Source organism: Cottoperca gobio, chromosome 8 (assembly GCF_900634415.1).
Source record: "Cottoperca gobio chromosome 8, fCotGob3.1, whole genome shotgun sequence".
Lineage (NCBI taxonomy): Eukaryota > Metazoa > Chordata > Actinopteri > Perciformes > Bovichtidae > Cottoperca > Cottoperca gobio.
The window spans coordinates 2,001,275-2,024,861 of NC_041362.1; the positions used below are offsets into that span (position 1 = coordinate 2,001,275).

Here is a 23,587-nt window from a genome sequence, read left to right on the forward strand (position 1 = left end):
CAATTCAATGCATTTAAGACTTCAAGCATCTGTATGAACCCTCTTACATCTTATTGTATTTGTCAGCTAAATTAAAATAATGTGCGATGTTTCTGGTAACTTTATTAACCATCAGATAATGATATAATAATAAACTTTAATTTTAGAGCACTTTTCAAAACAAGAGATGCAGCTCAAAGTGCTTTATAATATTTTTTAAATGTCAAATATAAGTGAAATTAAAAACGCGTTAAGAATATAATGAGAATTATATTTATAAGCCAAATTAAATAAATTGCTTAATTAGGGTATTTCATCTTTTTGAAGCAGTTTAAAAAACTATTTGCATTTTAATCTGCAAGTAAATATTTAAATTCAAGTGTCTCATGTCACAAACTGCAGGAAATGATCAGTTTATGTAATTTGACCTTTATTGAACAAAATATCGATGGCTGCAGTACAGAGGTTTGACCAGCAGGTCGCTGTTTCCTCTTCAGCAGAAAGTTCTGTTCACTGGTTTCAGGGAATCTGTACCATCCAGGGTTCTCCAGAGACGACACACGAGGAAAGATCTCAAGAGTTCAGGAGAAACATCCACTGATATCTTAACGACCGTTGAGCATCTTTGTTGAAGGCCTTCACGCCACCATATAATAAAACTGACAGACAAAAACATGTGTGAAAAGTTACATAAATAATCCTGATGTACCAGAGTCGGAGACGCTTTTCTAGAAACGTGATGCAAAACAAAATAACTTTGTTAAAGGGATAGTTTGACATTTTAGGAGATGCACTTATTTGCTTTGTTGCCTTTAAGTCCTTTCTTAAAACAAACTTATCGGAGAGCCTTTTCTGAGTTTACTTGAGTTTTAATCTCCTTTGAATCATCTTTTATGATTATTATTATAGTGTATTTCTTCACTATATTGTTTTATACACCAACTGTTTTCTTTTAAAAAAAATAGGATTTTTGATTTTTCAGTCTTTGCGAAGCTCTTTAAATAACAATCATTTTTTTTATTATTATTATTGCTGAGAGTGAGACGAGTAGATTAATATCTCTCATGTTTGTGTTTTAAATATGGAGTTTGGGCCCGGAGGCGATTAGCGTAGCTTAGCATAAAGACTGGAAACGGAGGGAAACTGCTAGCGTTTCAAACAAAAACAGGAATGCATAAAGACGATGAGTTCACATGTTGGAGGTGTTTTATTGACGAGCAACGGCCCAAAATGTCAAACTATTCCTTTAAAACAAGATGCCTCCATCAGGAGACTTTGTTTATTGTTAACTGGCTACACCTCAGATATTAAGAGATTTAGCTTTTCTGTTTGTCATTAATAGAATATTTTAGTTTTTTATGCTGCTGGATGGACACGAGGTGTAACGAGTAGATTCATTAATCATCATCAGTTTCAGCCCTAATTCTCCAGCTGGATGACAACAAACCTGAACTTATTGTTAAAATATTACACAAAATAGTTTAAAACCAAAAAGTTCCACCATATCCAAACCTTGTTATTCTGCTTTCAGGTCAAACATCATTAGAACAATATCTTGTACACAAACACAGAACAGTTCTGCACATTAATGAACCAACAACAGCCTCACACAGTAATAATAATAATAATCTGATTTATCAATAAACCATTAAATCACACACGCGCCTCAAAACTCAAACTCTCATCCTCCCGCTGCAACCGCAGCTTTTGTAAATACTGTTCGGATTGTCAATGCAAAAAGCAAAATGAACTCAAAGTAACATCGTCATTATTGTCACGGCGACAGACAAAGCTTTATTTCTCCAGCCTGCAGCTTAACAAAGATAGATCCTGAATGCTGCACACTGGACCTTCAAGCGTCTTTGTGCCATTTCAGGCTTCGTGTTTTATTACTGCGGTTTATCAAACCCCAAAACTCCAGACACACAACACTGTTTTCAGTGAACTGTCCCTTTAAACCTCCTATAAACAAGTTTACAAGGCAACAAAACGAGGTGTGATCTTCACAGTTATGGGTTATTTTTAAGATAAACAAATACAAATATAGAAAAACCAGCAGATTGTAACGCGTGTCTTTGCTTTCCACTGATCCCAAAACAGAAAGGAAAACACATTGTGCAGAAGAGAACAGCATGTGTGTGTGTGTGTGTGTGTGTGTCAAACTAAATTAAGACGCATAGATCCACAGCCAACATTCTTCCCCAAAGCGAGGAAAAAAAAAAACAAGCTGTAAACAAAAACCTCGAGAATCAAAGTGAGCTGAAAGAAGCCGTGACGAAACACGGATATCATTTCTCCAACGTGGCTCCCTGAAGACTGAAGAAGATGGAAACACTGACGGGTCTGGATCACGTCTCCTCCCAGAGAGGCAGCAACGCTCCCACAAACTGTCTGCACGTCGACATGCACGCACGAAAACAAGCTTACAGAGCTTACAGCGTTGGTAGATGCACGATATTCCAGGTACCGAGAGGACAAATCTTCTCATCTTTTGCCGTGAAAATCACATTTTAAACACTAGAAAAGCAGCGTTTACGTAACAGAAGAGCCGTTTTACTTACAAATAAAGTTTCTTCCAGATTTGAGTCTCAGTGATTTGTTAAACGTTGTAAAACAATCACATGACAGTAACTTTAAAGGCAACTACAGCTTGAAGGAAACAATAATACTAGAATGTACAATACTACCAGGAGACCTCATAGAAATAACTATAGATATAATAAAAGGCCTGTTAGTCTTCACAAAGGCTGCGGTGCAAATGGGTCTCAATCCAACGGGTCAAAACCTTGTTCTATAATAATATTCTATAAGATTATATTCTCCACCTGCAAAGAGGCAGAACAAAAAATAATCTTGCAAAATATGATGCTAATGTTTAAAAAACGTATCTGGAAGTTTCTTAAACTACGACCTCGAGGATAATCACAGCCTCATGAAACTTTACAACCACAGATTTAGGGGAAATCAGAGGATGTACGACTTTCCTGGATATATATCTGTATATCTATATATATAGATATACATATCTATATATAGATATATATATAGATATATATATATAGATATATATATATATAGATATGACAATAAGGGAGTTTCTGAGCAGAAACGCTCGCCATTCCGATCACCAAAAAATGCAATTCTTGCAGAAATCGTTTTTGATGCCAAATCCCAGCATGAGTTGTTGCTTGATGTTGCTCGAGGTGTTGGTGTATTCATTTGGTATTTTGGCGGGATTTTCAACCATTTTATATTAATTCTCGAGTTAATTTGGCACCAAATCTGTGTAACAAAAGGTTTCAGCACATAACGTACGGGACATAAAAGGCACGAGGAGCCTTTATACATGTAATTCTAATCTTCTGAGCCCTTACACACTCCTAACCAAGAAACAATGTTTACAGATGTGTAACGAGACAAACTTGAGCTGCACCTCAAATGAATCTTCAGGTTCCCTAAAACAAAGACAGAAACAGGTCCGTGAGGGTTAAAGGATCCATTAAAACACCAGCACTTTCCAGCCGGAGTGAACGAAAGCGCAGCCGAAGAAGAGGCAGTCCACCGCCTGGTCCACCAGCCAATCAAACACCACCTCCCGGCTGCCGGAGCCGATGGTGACCCTCAGCTTGAAGTGTCCGCCCTCGCTCAGGTTGTTGTTGCTGACGGGGAACAGGTTCACCACCTCCATGTCGAAGGTCACAGCCGAGCCCACGGTGATGGCCGGCAGCTGGTTGGTCATCTCTTTACCGTTAACGAACACGGCACCTGAGGATCAGGTTTACTCATGTGAGGAACAACAAACATTATTGTCTTAAGGAAACAATTTTAAAAAGATGTCCACTCAGAAAAAGAATGCATTTTGTTTTACTTGATTATTTATTACCAATAAAAACACAACGTTTGTTTCTGTTGCTGCACGAGTTATAAGTGCTGCTAATTATAATACAACATGTATTAAATAACGGACTGAAGCTGCTGTAAGCGTCGCTCCTATAAAGATGCTTTTATTCCAAACAGATGAGATTACTGCAGCGTCCTTTAGCGTCTTAATGTTTGTGCCTCTCTGACGTTTTATTATCCTTCACGAGCTCTCAGACTTTCTACTGTCGGGTTTTAAATACACAAGAAAATAGCAACGCTTCAAAATGATGGAACATCCGACCAAGAGCTACAAGACTTTTAAAGAATTCACTTAATGTGAAAATAAATATTAAAAACGTAGCAGTTAGAGTCGACTTCACGCTCAAACTGAGCACCAAACTTAGGTTCAGCCGGATTGTTGTGGGATTTGTTGACGAAGCTATAAAATACGTGAAAATAAACAAACCGTTGGTGGAGATGCAGACGGCCTGGTCTCTCTGAAGGGACTCTGCCCCCTTCCTGCTGTCCACACACACGCCCACACTGTCCCTCCGATCAATCTGCCCGGCTGCAGACATCCTACACACACACACACACACACACACACACACACACACAGTTATTAAAAATCACTCCAATGCACATGCTTTACAATTAAAAAGTGCTTTAATAAAAATGCATCCGAGCTGTTCCTTAATGTTTTTACATTAAACAATCCTGATCAGAGGAAAGTAGTTAAGATTCATTCATAAAGATGATGGAAGTATCCCGATGCGTATACAAGTATCACATCAGTGTATCCGAGTGTTTTCTCTGCGCGTACTTGAAGGTGAGCGTCTGCCCACAGAAGTATGTCGGTGCGCTGGAGTAGAGGACGGGGAAGCGCGACTGAGAGGTGTCGCTGCGCAGAGCGATGTTTCTCCTGCTGCTCAGGATGTAGCCGTCAGTACCCGGACACCACTCTGGATCATGAGAGAGCACACACACACAGACACACACACAGACACAGACACAGACACAGACACACACACACGCAGACACACGCAGACACACGCAGACACAGACACACACACACACACACACACAGACACACGCAGACACACGCAGACACACGCAGACACACGCAGACACACGCAGACACACGCAGACACACGCAGACACACACACACACACACACACAGACACAGACACACACACACACACACACACAGACACACGCAGACACACGCAGACAAACGCAGACACAGACACACACACAGACACACACACAGACACACACACACACACACACACACACACATTGAATATACTTTATTCCGAACATGTGAGGTTTAAAGGGACAGTTCATCCCAAAATCTACGCTACATATTCGTCAGCATTTTATTCTTGTATATTAAAATATTGTACTTTTTACTATATTTATTTGTTACCTTAAGTTACTTTGAAGATTTATATTAATAATACAAAATATAATCCACAAATAATTTATCATTTATTATTCTAGGTTAAGATAAAACTTTATTGATCCCTTGGGGAAAGCAGTATATAAAGTCACCGTTGTGCAGAAGGAGTACTTTAAGTATATTTTCATGTTAATACTTTTGTACTTTTACTTAACATTTACATTTTGAATGCAGGACTTTTACTTGAGTATTTCTACACTTTGATATTAATACTTTTACTGAAGTAAAAGTATTAATACTTCGTCCTTCTCTGCACACGCACACCTATTTCCAGGCTTTGCATCAAAGTTAGAAATGACTGTTTTATTTCTTCTATTATAAACATGTGTAAGTACAAAGCGTGACAACAATGTGAAACATATTCCTATATTTTTAGGCAACGACCAGATTGCTTCAATACTATAATTGAGTATCAAAACATGCGTCATCATGAAACCACTTCCTACCGTGCGGCGCGAGCGTAGTGTAGCCCGTCTGCGGGATGCTCCAGGGGCTCCACTCGGTGCGACCCTCCCCGCGGGCGCAGACCCTGAACTGATAGTCGGTGTGGGGGTCGATGTGGAGAACCAGGAACTCGCAGTCCCGACCGATGTAGGCATCCTCGTACTGGACCCCCCCGCTGCCAGTCCGCCGGTACTGCAGCCGGTAATCTGCGGCTGCAAAGTCCTCGTCCACCTGGTGCACACGAACAACAATAATAATGACATCAACGTGTATGATACATTTACATTACGAGATACAAACAAACACCATAAACATTTCCAGAAGGGACCATAAATATAATAAAATGATAAGTGAGAATGTGTATATTTATTAGAACATATCATAAAGAACTAAAGGTATATATATATATTTATTATGTATAAAAACATTATTACATTTCATTTATTTAAATTGATCACATTCATCAATATTTGCTTAGATTAAATAACTAAAGTGGGAAATAATAAATGTTTTGGGTGAGCTCATATACAATTAATTAATTGAAATTAACGCATTCATCTGACAGCCCTAACAAATATAATCATTCTCTAGATATACATCACATTTTAATAGACCAATGTTATTTTTGAAATAATGTTCTTAACCCCCCCTCGCTGACCTTACACCAGCGGGCCAGGACGCTGCCCGGTCTCTCCTGCAGCTCTTCTACCTGGACGGGCGGGTGGGAGGAGACGGAGCCGAGCCGGGACACCCGGTCCCTCAGCAGCCCCAGCAGGGAGTCGTCCAGCTGGGCTGAAACAGACGGCACGTCCACCAACGCTGGGACCTCCGGGAGGCTGGAGAACACACAGAACACCAGATATGTTTATTCTTTATCTTTAGCGTTACAGCAGCAAAGGCAACATAGATTATTGCAGCTGCGTCTCCGTCTACCTGTCCAGGTGGATGTGCATGGCCTTCTTGGTGAAACTGCCCAGTTTGTCCTCCTTCTCCCCAAGACCACAGCGAAGAGCCGCTTCCCCTGCAGAGACAGAGGCTGCTTTAAATCTACAACACATACATGACTTTCTTTTATCAGAAGTAAAACTATGTTTGTGTCATTTCTCATAATTAAGTTGCGTCTCTAGTGGAATAAGTTGCTCTTATTTTTAATACCTAATAAACAATGTTGTTAAGATTAATGCTCCACAATAAATACAAGGCTTCAAATGCATCCCCTGAACAGTTACTGCTTCACAACCAGCAGACGCTGTCCAGACGCTGTCCGTCCGGCAGCGGAGACGTAGACGTTGTGTTTCAGGACCCACCGTCTCTCAGCAGATCGTCGGCCTGGCCCACGCCGTGCTCAATGAGGCTCTGGCAGTCATCGAGAGGCTTCACGCTGTCCGCCTCGATGGCGTCGACTTCGGCCAGCAGGGCGGCCAACCGCTCCGTCAGCAGCCGACTCGCCGCCACCTGCAGCTCCGTGAAGTGCCGCCGGAGGGCCTCGCGGGCCTGACCAGAGCTGCCCCGGACCTGCAGCACAGAGGAGAGATGGATGAAGGTGACTGCACTGACTTCACACCTTCACAGCTGCACATGCACAGTTTGTGTCTGTGGCCTGAATCTGCTCCACAGCTTATATCTGGGTATGTTCAGCATTTAGAAATAATCAGCATGAGACACGTCCTCCGGTTTCCAGAACTTTTTATCACGCAGCCTAACTTCACGTCAGACACAGTGAACACACACTGCTGTCAGTGACGAGCAGCTTGTCAGGAAGCTTGAGCTCGGTAGAGGTCGTGTTTCAGTTCCTCTTTCAGACACACACACACACACACACACACACACACACACACACACACACAGATAAAAGATATCAGGAAACAGAAGGACAGAAGGCTGATTGACAACTTCTGCACTGATAAGCAGGGACAGATTGACGATGAGTGGAAACACACACACTGAGTTTTTTTGCCAGAATACACACTGAACTGTGTGTGTGTGTGTGTGTGTGTTGGGCAGACACAAGTGACCTTTCCACTGGAGACAAGGCATCACTTCCTGGCGACTATCAGCACCACACAGGCGGCCAATGATCAATATTTTGGGGTTCTTAAAATAATAGTCAAACTAAAAATATGAGCAGACATCATAAAAAGTGTTTGTGAGACGTGGGAGGAGACGATCAGGCGAATGTTTAGACGACTCCTCTTACAAGGACAAGATGCTGCCGGGATAGTATTGTCTGAGTTCTCAAACACACAATCTGGTATCTCCTTTCTTATTCTCATTGTGTGTGTGTGTGTGTGTGTGTGTGTGTGTGTGTGTGTGTGTGTGTAATGTTCCCTGGATTCCTTTAATCTGCTGGTGATCCCTGCTGTGGGAATAAAGGAGGTTATGGGAAAGATAATGTGTCACGGAGCAGCTGGGATTGGGCGGAGGAGTCTCCGACACACAAACATAGACAAATGTTGTGTGTGCATAATGAAGAGCATAATAAAGTCGATGTCAGTGGCTGCAGATCGGGATACACTAGTGCGACAAAGCTTTTATTTTGAGTCCGATTCGCATTAATGAAAAACCTCACGTGATTTAGAAACGACCCCTGATGTCACGGGATAAGTGACGTCTGTACTTTATTTAATCTTTATAGTCTTTACATTTATAACGCAGCCTCCATAGAGAAAGGCAGAAACGAGGAGCGGAGAAAACCAAAAGCAAACGTGCAAAAAACTAAATACGACTCCAAATCACAGAGAAGCCGATTCGTACGGGACAAATATCTTCACCTGTGTTTGAGGAAATATAGGTTTGTTTTTGGATTTTACTTGAGAAATCACAGATGATTACTTTAAATTGTGCAGCATATAAACAATTAATCATTCTGTAGTGCTTTATATTAAAAGGTACACATTAATAGATTATTAGCATGCATTAGCAGCATAATAATCTGACATTATAAGGCACTATGAGAGTTTTAACTCAATAATTACTGCTTATTGATAGTAAATAAGGAAGTTGTTAAATCTTAATATTCATCTTTTTACCTCAGTATTCTCTTAATCTTAATCCACTTGTGTCGCATTTGTTTTAATGAATCTACTTTGATTGTGCTATGTTCATGGGGTTGTTGTATTTCTATTGTAACTTTGCACAAAAAGTGCTTTATAAATAAAGTTTTATCTTATGTAACAAAACTGAATGAATCATTTTCTTACTCACAACAAGTTCCCAGTATGTGAATAAAAAGAGTCAGAGCTTTATGTTTTTTGGACGAGAATCTGGCCTCGTCTGCTCGACGCTGTCCGTCCAGAGCGACAGGAAATAGCAGCATTGTTTACAGCGAGCAGCTGGAGGGTAAATCTAGACAGCAGGAGGAAGGAAGAGATAGCAGAGGGACTATATTCTCCTGGGAGTCTGCTGGGTCAGAGGCTAACAACTTCATATCACCCTGAACCCGTTCAAGAGAGTAAAACCATCTAAATCCATCATTAGTGGTGGAAGTAACTAAGTACTTTTACTTGAGGACTTAAGTAAGCATTTCCATTTCATGCAACTTTATATCGTACTTTTTACTACTTATATCTGACAGCTTTAGTTACTTTACAATTTGTTTGGTTTTGTTTGTGATGAACATGTAACACACACATTAATGTAACAGGAACATGTAACACACACATTAATGTAACAGGAACATGTAACACACACATTAATGTAACAGCAACATGTAACACACACATTAATGTAACAGGAACATGTAACACACACATTAATGTAACAGGAACATGTAACACACACATTAATGTAACAGGAACATGTAACACACACATTAATGCAGCAGGAACATGTAACACACACATTAATGTAACAGGAACATGTAACACACACATTAATGCAGCAGGAACATGTAACACACACATTAATGCAACAGGAACATGTAACACACACATTAATGTAACAGGAACATGTAACACACACATTAATGCAGCAGGAACATGTAACACACACATTAATGTAACAGGAACATGTAACACACACATTAATGTAACATGAACATGTAACACACACATTAATGCAACAGGAACATGTAACACACACATTAATGTAACAGGAACATGTAACACACACATTAATGCAACAGGAACATGTAACACACACATTAATGTAACAGGAACATGTAACACACACATTAATGCAACAGGAACATGTAACACACACATTAATGTAACAGGAACATGTAACACACACATTAATGCAACAGGAACATGTAACACACACATTAATGTAACAGGAACATGTAACACACACATTAATGCAGCAGGAACATGTAACACACACATTAATGTAACAGGAACATGTAACACACACATTAATGTAGCAGGAACATGTAACACACACATTAATGTAACAGGAACATGTAACACACACATTAATGTAGCAGGAACATGTAACACACACATTAATGTAACAGGAACATGTAACACACACAATGTAACAGGAACATGTAACACACACATTAATGTAACACACACATTAATGTAACAGGAACATGTAACACACACATTAATGTAGCAGGAACATGTAACACACACATTAATGTAACAGGAACATGTAACACACACAATGTAACAGGAACATGTAACACACACATTAATGTAGCAGGAACATGTAACACACACATTAATGTAACAGGAACATGTAACACACACAATGTAACAGGAACATGTAACACACACATTAATGTAACAGGAACATGTAACACACACATTAATGTAACATGAACATGTAACACACACATTAATGCAACAGGAACATGTAACACACACATTAATGTAACAGGAACATGTAACACACACATTAATGTAACATGAACATGTAACACACACATTAATGCAACAGGAACATGTAACACACACATTAATGTAACATGAACATGTAACACACACATTAATGCAACAGGAACATGTAACACACACATTAATGTAACAGGAACATGTAACACACACATTAATGTAACACACACATTAATGCAACAGGAACATGTAACACACACATTAATGTAACAGGAACATGTAACACACACATTAATGTAACATGAACATGTAACACACACATTAATGTAACAGGAACATGTAACACACACATTAATGTAACAGGAACATGTAACACACACATTAATGTAACATGAACATGTAACACACACATTAATGTAACAGGAACATGTAACACACACATTAATGTAACAGGAACATGTAACACACACATTAATGTAACATGAACATGTAACACACACATTAATGCAACAGGAACATGTAACACATACATTAATGTAACATGAACATTTTTTTACCAATATTGGAAAAGATGTGGCTCCACATGTTGAACTATTTACATTTCTACAACCGGTCCTCTCCGCTCTGTGTACACAGCCTGCAGCTCACTTCAAGTCTCACTGAATTGTTGTCACACGACTGTTGGTATTACCAGAGTCAATAATGGCTTCCCAGTTGTGCAGAATTTAATGTTTTTTACAGGATCTGGTTCGTGTAAACATCTTAGAACAAAGTGTTTTCAATTATATTTTTATTTTATTTTATTCATCATTTATTTAGCCAGGAAGTCCTGATCAAAACGGCAGCGCAAACAATAAATAAATACTGTTTTAAGCTTATATTTGATTATTTTCCTGATGGATGTGTTCATCACACATGATACATTCAAGGACCGTCGGAAAGTTGAACATCTCACAATACTTTGTTTTTACAGTTTTACAGTACTATGATAAATGGTGTAATGTTGGCGGTTTTATTAAAGAAAACTTGCCTTTACTAATACTTAGATACTTTAACTTAAGTAAAGTTACACAACATGAGACGTTGGCACGGCGCTATCTGACCTGTTTAAATCTGTGTATGCATGTGGTGCATGTGCAGAGGTGTGAGCGGACCTGTTTGCGGGCCTGGTTGAGGCCATTCAGGCGCTGCTGGAGTTCACTGCGGTAGTTCTGGGCCGCCTCGATGCTTTCTTTCGCCTCCTGCAGCAACACGTCCACCTCCACAGACATCCTGCCGCCTCCTGACGCACACAAGAGAAGAAGAATATTTACCAAACACAAGCAAACATGCCGTAAAACCTGAAACCAGACATAAAGGGTGAAACGACTGCAGCAGAATGTGTCAGCTCATGTTGTTGATTATCTACATATTTTTACATAATGTTAATGCACACACTGTGTGCTGTATCAATACACTTAAATACTTTCCTAATGCACTGTATGTGGAGTTAAATGCATAACAACCGCCAACACAAAAACTTCAGGTACAACTCTGCATGCAGAGCGTTTCAACTGGCAGAGGATGTGGAGCAACAAGAAAACCGCTTCCTACCAACAACACTTCTGCTGCAGCGTGGGATCACACCGATACTGACCTTTAAATTCAATTTGGATAAGGACTGCAACGATAAAACACTAAATATGTGCAGCAGGTAACATGAAGTCCCTTTATTAAACTCCTTCCTGTGACCTTAGCATCCTTTATCAAAGATCACTAAAATAATGCTGCGTGTTGATGTTAAAGCCGGTCGTTGTATTTGAGGAGAACAAAGTAAAACAACAGTCAGTGTTAATGTCACACACACATATGACTGCTTATAAAGGTTTAGGAGACTTTGCACCTACAACATAATATAATATATACATCAGTTTGGGTCTTATAATACATTAAAAAAAGCTTTTAAATATTCAAACAAAGGAACCAAAGCGCTGCAACATCGCACCAGCATCCTTTCACTTCACAGTAAGATGTTGAAAGCTGCAGCAATCATAGCATAACATATACAAATATTATGCATTTACACTTAATGGAGTTTATCGCACCAACATACCCAGAAACTCCGACTTAAATATGACTTGAGGTCAAAGAGCTCAGTTTAATCTGCACACAGAATAAATACTGAAAATTAGATTAATTTCCTTTTATTTCCTATTTATGGGGAAATAATCAAAGGGATTTAAAACGCCAACAGATTATTGTCGCTATCAATTAATCTGTCATCCGTCATTTTAATTACTTGATTAATCGTTAACTTAATCCCTAAAGTCAAAGAGAAATTAAATCACATTTTCTGTCAGATTAAAAGGCCAAAACTAAAAAGATATTTACTATGAATTAAAACTGAGAAATACAATTGTCACGTTTGAGAAGCAGTAAACACATAAACGTCTTTAATGTCAACACCGTTACCTCTTCACATTCTGATGATAATGTTAGTTTTAATGTTTTAATGTTTAAATTCTTATATCTTACACATTGAATATATACTTTTTAGTGCTTTGGCCCAGAAGAGCCATTTCATTTTATTATTAATATCCTTTATTTCTGTTTTTATATAAACAAAGATACGAGGATAATAATGATAAACCTGCAGTAAAACTCTTTCATGCACAAATGCACTTTGAATTCAGATATACTGTACACATGTTGTCATATTATTATTGTATTTTCTATTTTGATGTTTCTTGCACACATTCTTTTAAATAATATTTATTTATAATATTAGTTTCTTTCTTCAATATTTGCTCTTATTTTTCCATTTTAATTCTCTTACTGTGTTCATGCACCAATACACCAAATTATGATTCTGATGAAAGTGTTGTAAATATAAAATAACATCATATATGACACTAGAAATAATCTTCCTGTTAGAAAACAACGCTCTTCAGATCTTGAATGTTTTACAGAAACTTTCTTTCTGAGCTGTGACACAACGTGGCCCCGGCTGCGGTCGGACGCGCTTCCTTTACAGCAGCTAAAGAGGAAGTCACCGACAGAACTCAAGCTTACTATATCAGTTTACTAAACATTACGTCTTAGGCACCACATGAGCCAAATAATCAATATTTAGAGCATTAAAATTAACTAAATTATTTTCCCAGATCAAATTCTTCTGCACGTTTTGCAGATTATCTCTTGCACACTGTCTAACTTGCAAAAACAAAAAGTTAGACGGTGAGCAGGAGCTACTTTGCAAATAATATTGGTCCAAAATTATGTTAAATTGCAGATTTGTTTATTGAAAAACTTAAAGATGTTCACTCTATTTAACACTAAGTATTTCACAAACTTGGGTTAAAGCCTGGATTTGTGTTGAAATTCTGCACACACACACACACACACACACACACACACACACACACACACACACAAGTAAACTGATCTACTGTGATGCGTTTACACCCCATGTATGCAAATGTCGGGCTACATAATTATATATAATAATAATTATTCAGGCATGCACTCTCACTTAAACAACACAGATATTGGTCCTCCCCTCTCGCTGAATCCCAGCAGCCATTAACAGACCCCCACTACACAGATATTCTTTTTTTATCCTCTAAAAAAGGAAGCCATCTCTCTCCATCTCTTTAATCCTGTGGATTATAATCTCCCTCTAAAACCTTCTATAGACTCAAAGTGAATGACGGGCACTCAGCCAAGCAAACTGGTTTGTCCTTCAACACAGAAAATCTCTTGCCTATATAAAGTATCATTTTTAAACCGTATTCTTTATGCATTATATGTAAATGTGCAGCCAGAGAGTTGTAAGCAGCGTGTTTTCCAGAGTATTTAGGTCAACCTGCAGGGAATGAAGTCCTGCTGTCCCACTTCCACAGGTCTGTCAGACTGTTTACGCTGTTAGAAATATGCAGAACTACCTGTGTAAACATGTCTTAAAAGAAGCTTAGTACGAGGCAAGAAAAGCCATTTATTTCATATATTTCTGTCATAAATATTTATAGACTAAATAGATTTGTTGAGCATGTTCATCATTTTGTTTTTTAATATTCTTCTTTATATTAGTGAGCTCTTTTTGAGGCATTTAAGTTCTCATACTACTAGCATAAGGAATTTAAAGAAGCTGCATGCACCTCCTTTAGGCATGCTGCACATGCTCTGACTAACAGGACAGTTATGAAAGGCACTCAAGTGCAAACCCACATCATTATCATTATTATTATTATTATTATTATTATTATTATTATTATTATTATTATTATTATTATTATTAGAGCAGACCAGTGTCAAGAACAGAGAGCAGGAGACAGTAGACATGTCTAAACTCGCTCACAACAACTTCCGTATTTTTAAGTTATTTTCATCAAGTTAACCCTCCACCCATCAGCATTGGGGCTGGAAGTTCAAGCATGTAAAATAGATAATTACATAATTCACGCTCCATAATTTCGCGTGGGAATGTCACGAGGAGGCAGGTCGATGGATCTAGCCCTGCTAATCTTTATGCATCAGGCGTGCAGAAAACTACTCCCAAACTCCGCTAAGAAATCTCGTCTTTTAAAGTTGGCGCTGCTGTTAGAAAACCCAGATACATCACAATAACAGAAATACGACTTTAATTAAATACGAATTGTATTTAAGTCAATTCGGCGTTAAAGCTTTTTCACTATGCAACATCTTTATCCGTGAAATGTCTACTTCAATAGATAGTGGTTACGGTGTATTTTGGTGGAAGAAGATGATAACAGTAACAGATGAATGAGCGAAAAAGTTGTCAGTTTTAGATGTAAATGAGACTGAAAGAGCGCTACTGTTGATTTAAGTGATTTAGATAAGCTACGATTTATTAAAAGCAATATTGACCAGTTATCTAGACGACATTGTAATGGAGATTGTCGTTACTGAGACGTTACAAGACAGGAGGAAAGTTGGGGCTAGCTTGTGACAAAAAGACAATGAAACTCGAATCATGTTTGGGAGAGCAAACACAAGAAACTACGAAAGAAAACAACAGCTAATCGTTTAAATTAAAAGCACATCTTCTTATGTGAAGAAAAGTGTTCAAACATACCTGTTTTATTGCTTTCTGGTGGCCATTTAGTCCCGAAAGTTGTGAATCAGCTCGAAGTCACAGCCACCCCACCGCTAGATATGCCGAAGTTTTGCCGAAGTCCAAAAATGACACTTCCTAGGTTTTCGGGCCAGCAGCCAATCACAGACGAGCTCATTTTGATCGACAAGGAAATCAGCCAATCGGATTGAGGAATGCTCTGTTCTTCCCTCCCTTATCAACCGACTCCTCATTGATCTGCACAAATCTGAACTTGAAATGTTCACGTATGTTGTTGTAGTTGTGTATTTATTTACTTGATTTGTGTTGCATTTATTTTATATTTTGATTTTATTAAAGGTACCTTTTTTGTTGATAGTAATATGTCATCACTATTCTACTTATAGGCCTATATTCAGTGGTGGAATGTAACTAAGTACATTTACTCAAGTACTTTGAGGTACTTGAGTATTTCCATTTTATGCAACTTTATACTTCTACTTTACTACATCTGAGAGGCAAATATTGTACGTTTTACTCCACTAAAAGTATTACTAATTACTTTCCAGATTCAGATTTGTAATACAAAATATAAATCAAGTAATACATTATGCAATATATTAGACAGGTTGCAAATAAAAACGTTTTAACCGGCTACTAAATAGATTTACTTTGTTTTTTTTGGCTGGTGAGTGATTTTATAGCCACTTGAATATTTTAAAAGCATTTGGCTGGTAAATGGTCCTAATTTTGTGCCCTGGTATTAAGTAATTCAAAATGTTCTCTATCTTTACCTGCTGCAACATTAAAGAGAAGAACAGAGCAATGCATCAGACCTGAAAGCAACACAAATCTAATGTGTGGGGTGAAAAACTATTAAAAGCAGACAACCTATTTGCTATAGCTTTAACAATCCTGTAACAACTGATATAAGAAATCAAATAAAAGTCTGTAATTACATGTTTGTGCACCTTTGATCAAATATTCATAGGAAAGATTTAAGTACAATCCTTGCTCAGGTATCAGGTGGGATAACAGGCTCTATGTGGAGTGACAGCGCCCTCTATTGGTGTATAATAGATGCAGCATGCAGGCTGCTTGAATAAAGGCAGGTAGCGTCCTGTAAAAGTACCGAAGGGTCCCATGTTTGATGGATCAGAGACATCGGCTGTGTTTCAAATCGCATACTTTAAAAACGCTTTTAGAATGTACTGCAGCTGCCCCTGACAAAGTATGCACTGTTGCATGCAGTATGTGTACAATTGGAATATAATACTTCAACAATTGCACCTTGAACTTTGACCCTCCTGCTGATGTAGTTGCTGCACAAAGGATTGTGCGTCATCCTGGTATTACTGCATTTGACATACTATATATTGGGACATACTAAATCTTTTACAGGCATAACGAATAGTATGGTGGTATGGGACACACACACACACACGCACGCACGCACGCACGCACACACACACACACACACACACACACATTTTCTGCTATTTTCTTGATTTTATGTACCTTGATCTTTAATATTGTCTTTCTTACACTTGTGCCAATAAAGCATATTGAATAAAATGTAGGTAGAGCAGTGACCTCGTTCACGAGTGACCTCGTGCACCGCAGACAGTGCTGTGGACTGGCTGGACGCACGTCGGCACTACTGCAGTCTGTGACGTAGTTACGTAGACGGGGATGTAGGTTGAGCGGCCGGGACAATCCATCAGATTAGCGCTTGACCCGCAGGATTTGTTGTAGAAGCACCTGATGCACCGAGTGAGAGCAGATAGAAATATCTATATTTATATTCCACTGCAGAATTTTCTATAAACTTCTCCATCTCTTAAATATATGGATTAGATGGATTGATGGATTTTACGCATGCGTAACTCCAGGACGCGACACTTCAGAGGAGCCCTCTCCAAAGTGACCGAAGTGGAGCCATGGCAGGTTTTACGCATCACGGAGGGTTTGAGAAACTTTTTGTAGTAGTCTACATTTCTCATTAGTCATCAGAGAGCCGGTAAAGTGTGATATTCCTGCAGCCGGTGGAGCCTCCTAATCCCTCCCTGATTACCGCGCACAGATGGATTGCAGCCGACTGACATCAGGGCCTAGTAAGAACATTTTAACCGCTATGCTTGCGTCTTAAATGCTAAATTAAAGCCATTTAGGGGCCGTACAGCGTCACTTTTGACCCCCAGCGTCTCCTCCCTGTGGTGCCGATATGAGGAGAGCTGTACTCAAAGAAGCCGCCAAACGGTTCTCCTGGCTGGCCAATGTCACTCTGTACGGGTGCTTGTTCGCCGGCGGTGACCTGGTCCACCAGCTCATAGCTCAGGAGGAGCGCATGGACTGGAAACACACTCGCGACGTGGCCATTGTGGCAATTAGTTTCCATGGAAACTTCAATTACTTCTGGCTACGAGTCCTGGAGAGGAGATTCCCCGGGAAGTCCGCCGGAATGGTTTTCCGCAAACTCATGCTGGACCAAAGCTTCGCGTCGCCTTTGGCCACCAGTGTCTTCTACACAGGTAAAGTGGCCTGATGTGAATCCACACCTAATGCAAAGACATTGGAGAGTTTAGTTAATGCAACGCAAAGTGCAGACACAAATATACACAACTAAACTAACAGGAACATCTGTACAAATGTTCTGAATCTTTGCACAACATGCAACATATCACAAACAATCATTAAAACACAGCTGAGGAGATGATGCTGCTGTGAAGGTCATCTCTCAGTCAAACATCGTGTCGGTCAAGGTGAGGTGTCATTGCCATGGACGTATTATGAGAGAAGGGCACGAACTTGAACCCCCCCCCCCCTGTCTACACAGGAACAAGACTCCCAAACGTCTACTTTTAGTCACCCTGCGCCCCTTTGTGGTTGTGTTGCATCTATTTTTAGTTGATTTGCATCTTTTTGTTGTGAGATTCTATCTTTCTTTAGTCGTTTTGCATGTTTTTCTGGTGAGTTTCCATCTATTTCAGTCATTTTGCGTGTCTTTGTGATCGTTTTGCATCTATTGTTAGTCAATTTGCACGTGTTTGTAGTAAGTTTGTGTACTTTCAGAAATTTTACGCTTCTATGAGTTTGTTTTGCATTTCTTTGTAATAGTTTTGCATGTTTTTATGGTGGTGTTGCATCTATTTTTTAGTCTTTTTGTGGCGAGATTCCATCTTTTTTTAGTCATTGTAGTAATTTCGGGATCCTTGTGGTCATTTTAAAACTACTTTTAGATGTTTTACTCTTCTATAAGTTTGTTTTGCGTCTCTTTGTAGTAATTTTTGGTCGTTTGTAGTCGTTAAGTGTATGTTCTTGCTTATTTTGAGTCCATTTCCAGTCATTTAATGAGGTCGTTTCTGATCATTTTGTGTAGCTTTGAGTCTCCTGACACTTTGGGCCCGGTCAGTAATCCATCCATGTTCATTACACACGTTTTCACCCCATAAAACTCAACGTTAATGTCTCCTCTGTCCTGCAGGGGTGAGCATCTTGGAGGGTAAGGAGGACATCTTTGAAGACTGGAGAGAGAAGTTCTTCAACACCTGGAAGGTAAGCACGGCCTCGGCAGAAAGTCCTCCTCCCTCCGCACACGCTGCTCTGCTGCGTGCTCACATCAGATTAACCCAGATTCGTGTCCACTGCTGCTTTTGCGCAGTGGACACGAATCCCGAGAGCAAGACCGGTAATTCAGTCGCCGCTACTGCCAGCGGATTAAAAAGAAAACTCAGCGAGTTTCAGGAGCTGAAATCATGCCAGATATAAATCACAATGTCGTGCTGCTGGAAATTCAGATTAACGCTTCATAATCCTGGTAAATGTTGACGTCTCATTGGTTAATTCCTAAAATCTTTCCATAGATGTGTAAAAAGTTCCAGATTAGTGATTAAAATACATCTTTTTCTTTGAGAGTTATTTATATTAATACATAATTAAGTGTCAGTTTCATAGTGGGGGAAAGAAACAAAGTGCTTATAGATTAAGAGTGTTTGTACTAAACCTATAATAAACGTTTATTTTGTATCACCTCGGCCTGATCCAACATTAGGTCCTCTGTGTCTTTAAAACTCTCATCGTATCCTATTTTCACTTTCAGACTGGACTCATGTACTGGCCGTTCATGCAGGTAAACATGAAGCAATTCACTGTTTTGTGCACATTTATATCTGACATTTTAAAATAGGAAGACATGAGTTAGAAGAGAGAATAAAAGGTACAGTTTTAATAATACCACGTCCTGTTTCCTCCTCAGTTTCTGAACTTTGTCCTGATGCCGTTGTACATGCGGACGGCCTTCATGGGCTGCTGCGCCTTCCTCTGGGCCACCTTCCTCTGCTTCTCCCGGCACAGCGGTGACGGCACAGCCGGCGTGGCTCTGGCCTTCGTCATGGACCCCCGAGAGACCCTGGAGGAGATGCGCAAGGCCCGGCTGGCCCGAAAAAAGCCAAAAATCCAGGAGGAAAACTAAAAAGGACGAATAGGAGGAAGCTTCTTCCACTTTCTCTTAACCAGCAATCACAAACTGAAAGCACCACGGAGAGCAGCAAACATTCATCTCTCACACACGCACACAACCGTGGACTGTTATGGACTTTGAAGGCTGCCGTAATAATACTAATAATATCATTTAAAAGTTGGAGTTGCACTTGTGTTCACATTTTCTTCCTGTGATAAATATTATTATTATATTTAACCTTTTTCTGTGTGAAAAACAAGCCGATATACTACTTCCCAAGAACCGATTAAAGGCAAACCAGTTCATTAAAAGAGGAAAATATATAAGTTAATATCTGTGTGAAAAAACTTAATTATAGAACAAAATGCTGGATGAAAAAAAACACAAAAGTATTCCACTTTTACAGCATTTAAAACACCAAGTTTGTCCTGAGGTTGGCGCTGGAGAAAAGGTCATGGGGTCATTATAATCTAATAAATTTAAAGGTGCTTAGTACATTTTATAGCAAAAATAGATTTGATATTTCTTTCTGTCATTACAAAATAATTAGGATTCCTTCTCAGGGCATCATGAATAAGAGTTTGAAGACATTTTGTGGCAAATCAAATGGAACAGCATTAAAGGGGCGAGACACTACAGGAACAACTTTTTACATTTTGAGATTTTGAACTATTTAGCTTCAACAACACGTCTTCTTTCATACTAGTGGAAAGCAAACATAACAAATACACTTTTATGAGTTTAATTTATTAACTTTGTCTATAAGGGTCTGTAGATTTCTCCTAAGCTCACCAACAGTTACATTATATAACGCCTCATTTACATATTCAAACATGTCAGAACACCTGTAATATAAAGTTGTGTTGATGTGAGTCATGAAGTGGGGAAGCTTCATGCTGATATCTGTTAGTTACATGTTTGACCCTGTTCACCTGTAGTGTGTACAACATGTATGACTCTGTTCACCTGTAGTGTGTACAACATGTATGACTCTGTTCACCTGTAGTGTGTACAACATGTATGACCCTGTTCACCTGTAGTGTGTACAACATGTATGACTCTGTTCACCTGTAGTGTGTACAACATGTATGACCCTGTTCACCTGTAGTGTGTACAACATGTATGACTCTGTTCACCTGTAGTGTGTACAACATGTATGACCCTGTTCACCTGTAGTGTGTACAACATGTATGACCCTGTTCACCTGTAGTGTGTACAACATGTATGACTCTGTTCACCTGTAGTGTGTACAACATGTATGACTCTGTTCACCTGTAGTGTGTACAACATGTATGACCCTGTTCACCTGTAGTGTGTACAACATGTATGACCCTGTTCACCTGTAGTGTGTACAACATGTATGACTGTTCACCTGTAGTGTGTACAACATGTATGACCCTGTTCACCTGTAGTGTGTACAACATGTATGACTCTGTTCACCTGTAGTGTGTACAACATGTATGACTCTGTTCACCTGTAGTGTGTACAACATGTATGACCCTGTTCACCTGTAGTGTGTACAACATGTATGACTGTTCACCTGTAGTGTGTACAACATGTATGACCCTGTTCACCTGTAGTGTGTACAACATGTATGACCCTGTTCACCTGTAGTGTGTACAACATGTATGAATGTTACAATACATATCTTTAAAGGAGCTTTTCTCTAAAGGAGCTTTTTCTCACACTCTTCAGCAGAAGTCTCCACTTCAGTAGCACTTACATACACCAAACTTTCCACTTTCATTCCTCTCTATATTCTGAAGCTTTGTGCAGAGGGCTTTGTTCACATGTCACTCACAGCTCATGTTATACATGCTACACTCACTACATGCAGGAGATGCACTAAGTTCTGTGTGTTGACAGGATTTAGTGATTTATGGAGTGATACAAAGACAGATCCAGAATCTGTACAAACCTTTGACATGTGAACAACATGAAACACTTTGAACCTGCTTCATCCAGACTTCACTTTATATCTGGACATGTAGCAGATTACACACATTTAATGACAGAATGCCTCATTTACATATTTAAACATCACATGTCAGAACACCTTTAACACAACATGTAATTGTGTTAATGTGAGTCATGAAGTGGGGAAGTGTCAGCTGATATGTGTGAGCTGTTTATTTGAGCCTGTTCACCTTCATGCAGGAGTTCATTAGAGCTCGTCTTCACTGAACACATGAATACTTGCTGCAGTGTGTCGATGTGTTTCACAGAAGAAGTACTGCAGTATCTGGAAGGTGGAGCTCAATATTAAAGAGTGCAGAAGTTATTGGATGCAGATTGTCAGTCATTAAAATAAGAAGCAGCAGGTGGAGCCAGACACACACACAGACTGACAGACAGTTCAACAGTCACTGCTCCTACTGTTGAAGCAGGTCAGTGAACGCACCTTGACCCCTCTGTGTTGATGCATCTGCTCCACCTGGATCCTCCTGCACACCAACACACAGACCAGAGAGCATGCTGGGAAACTACAGCAACACAAAGGTCCTTTAAATCCTTCAAACTGCACATTTCATGACTTTCATTTGTACGTTCTTTCATTTCCCCACTCGACAGACACAAAACATGTCTCCTTATTACTGTAGTGATAATATTGATCTGCAGTAATACAGTAGTTTCATATTCACAGCTGATCTATAAGACAACATTGATCACCACGTGCTGCTACTTTGCTCAGTTATTGTCTCAGATCAGCTTCACATTGTCTCCGTCAGCTTTGTTTGATACCCTGGAATGAAGACAAGAAGAAAAGACTTGATGTTTGTTTATTCATCATGTGAAGCTGCACTTTGTTCTCACATCAGTAAAGTTCAATGACTTCATGTACACGTTCACTTTGAGCACAATGTCAGCATGTGAAAGACAAGAATGAATCCTCTGCTGATGGATTATGATCAGGATAAGTACACTTCTATAAGTCCTCATAACAACAACAACACATCAATGTGCTTATAGACGTCTTTCTAACAGAACAAAGTGTCCAGGATGAAGCTGCTGCTTCCTCTCTGAACACATGCAGTGGAAGAGAAACAAGATAGAAATACATCAACACAAATATTCATCAAACATTGAGTGGACATGTTGATGCAGAGACAGCAACATGATGAGCAGTGAGAGCCTCCATGGCTCCACAGACAGAGGGAGCAGCTCCACCTAAACAAAGTCCCACATTACACAACCACTGATGACGTCAAGCACCGCCCACAATGTTTGAGTGACAGCTGAACAAACGCCACAACAATCAGCCGTCGGCACAAACACGGAGACGAAATACGTTTCAGAGTTTAAACACAGAGCTGAAGCCGCTTCCCTTAAATCACACGTTCACATTCATTTTAAAGGAAGAACTCTTTTTAGTCTTAACATGTTTAATACAAACCCCACCCAGGATGAGGGTCATGTTCAACTTCACTGTTAACATCACAAGAACATTGTGTTCAAAGTAAATGTGATCTGTGATCAACATTCACAGGAAACTATCTGCTCACACTTCATCCTGGTGTCACACAAACCTCCTGCACTTATATTGTGATTATTA

At 39.4% G+C, this 23,587-nt stretch overlaps 2 protein-coding genes across 2 annotated transcripts; one reads left to right on the forward strand and one right to left on the reverse strand.

The window, feature by feature from the left end:
* Nucleotides 1–392: 392 nt before the first annotated feature.
* On the reverse strand, nt 393–15,689 carry crlf3 (cytokine receptor-like factor 3). The gene is made up of 9 exons (XM_029438411.1): nt 15,597–15,689; nt 11,677–11,804; nt 7,055–7,262; nt 6,681–6,768; nt 6,406–6,583; nt 5,750–5,978; nt 4,664–4,802; nt 4,307–4,419; nt 393–3,744 (listed from the first exon to the last, which is right to left on the reverse strand). Exons 2-9 carry the CDS (start codon nt 11,791–11,793, stop codon nt 3,479–3,481), a joined length of 1,338 nt encoding a protein of 445 aa, XP_029294271.1. The 5' UTR covers nt 11,794–11,804; nt 15,597–15,689; the 3' UTR covers nt 393–3,478.
* A 2,001-nt stretch (nt 15,690–17,690) lies between these two features.
* On the forward strand, nt 17,691–20,262 carry mpv17l (MPV17 mitochondrial membrane protein like). Its single transcript, XM_029438319.1, has 4 exons — nt 17,691–18,106; nt 19,060–19,130; nt 19,675–19,704; nt 19,831–20,262. The coding sequence occupies exons 1-4, from the start codon at nt 17,800–17,802 to the stop codon at nt 20,044–20,046; spliced, it is 624 nt and encodes a 207-aa protein (XP_029294179.1). The 5' UTR covers nt 17,691–17,799; the 3' UTR covers nt 20,047–20,262.
* The last annotated feature ends 3,325 nt before the right edge of the window (nt 20,263–23,587 follow it).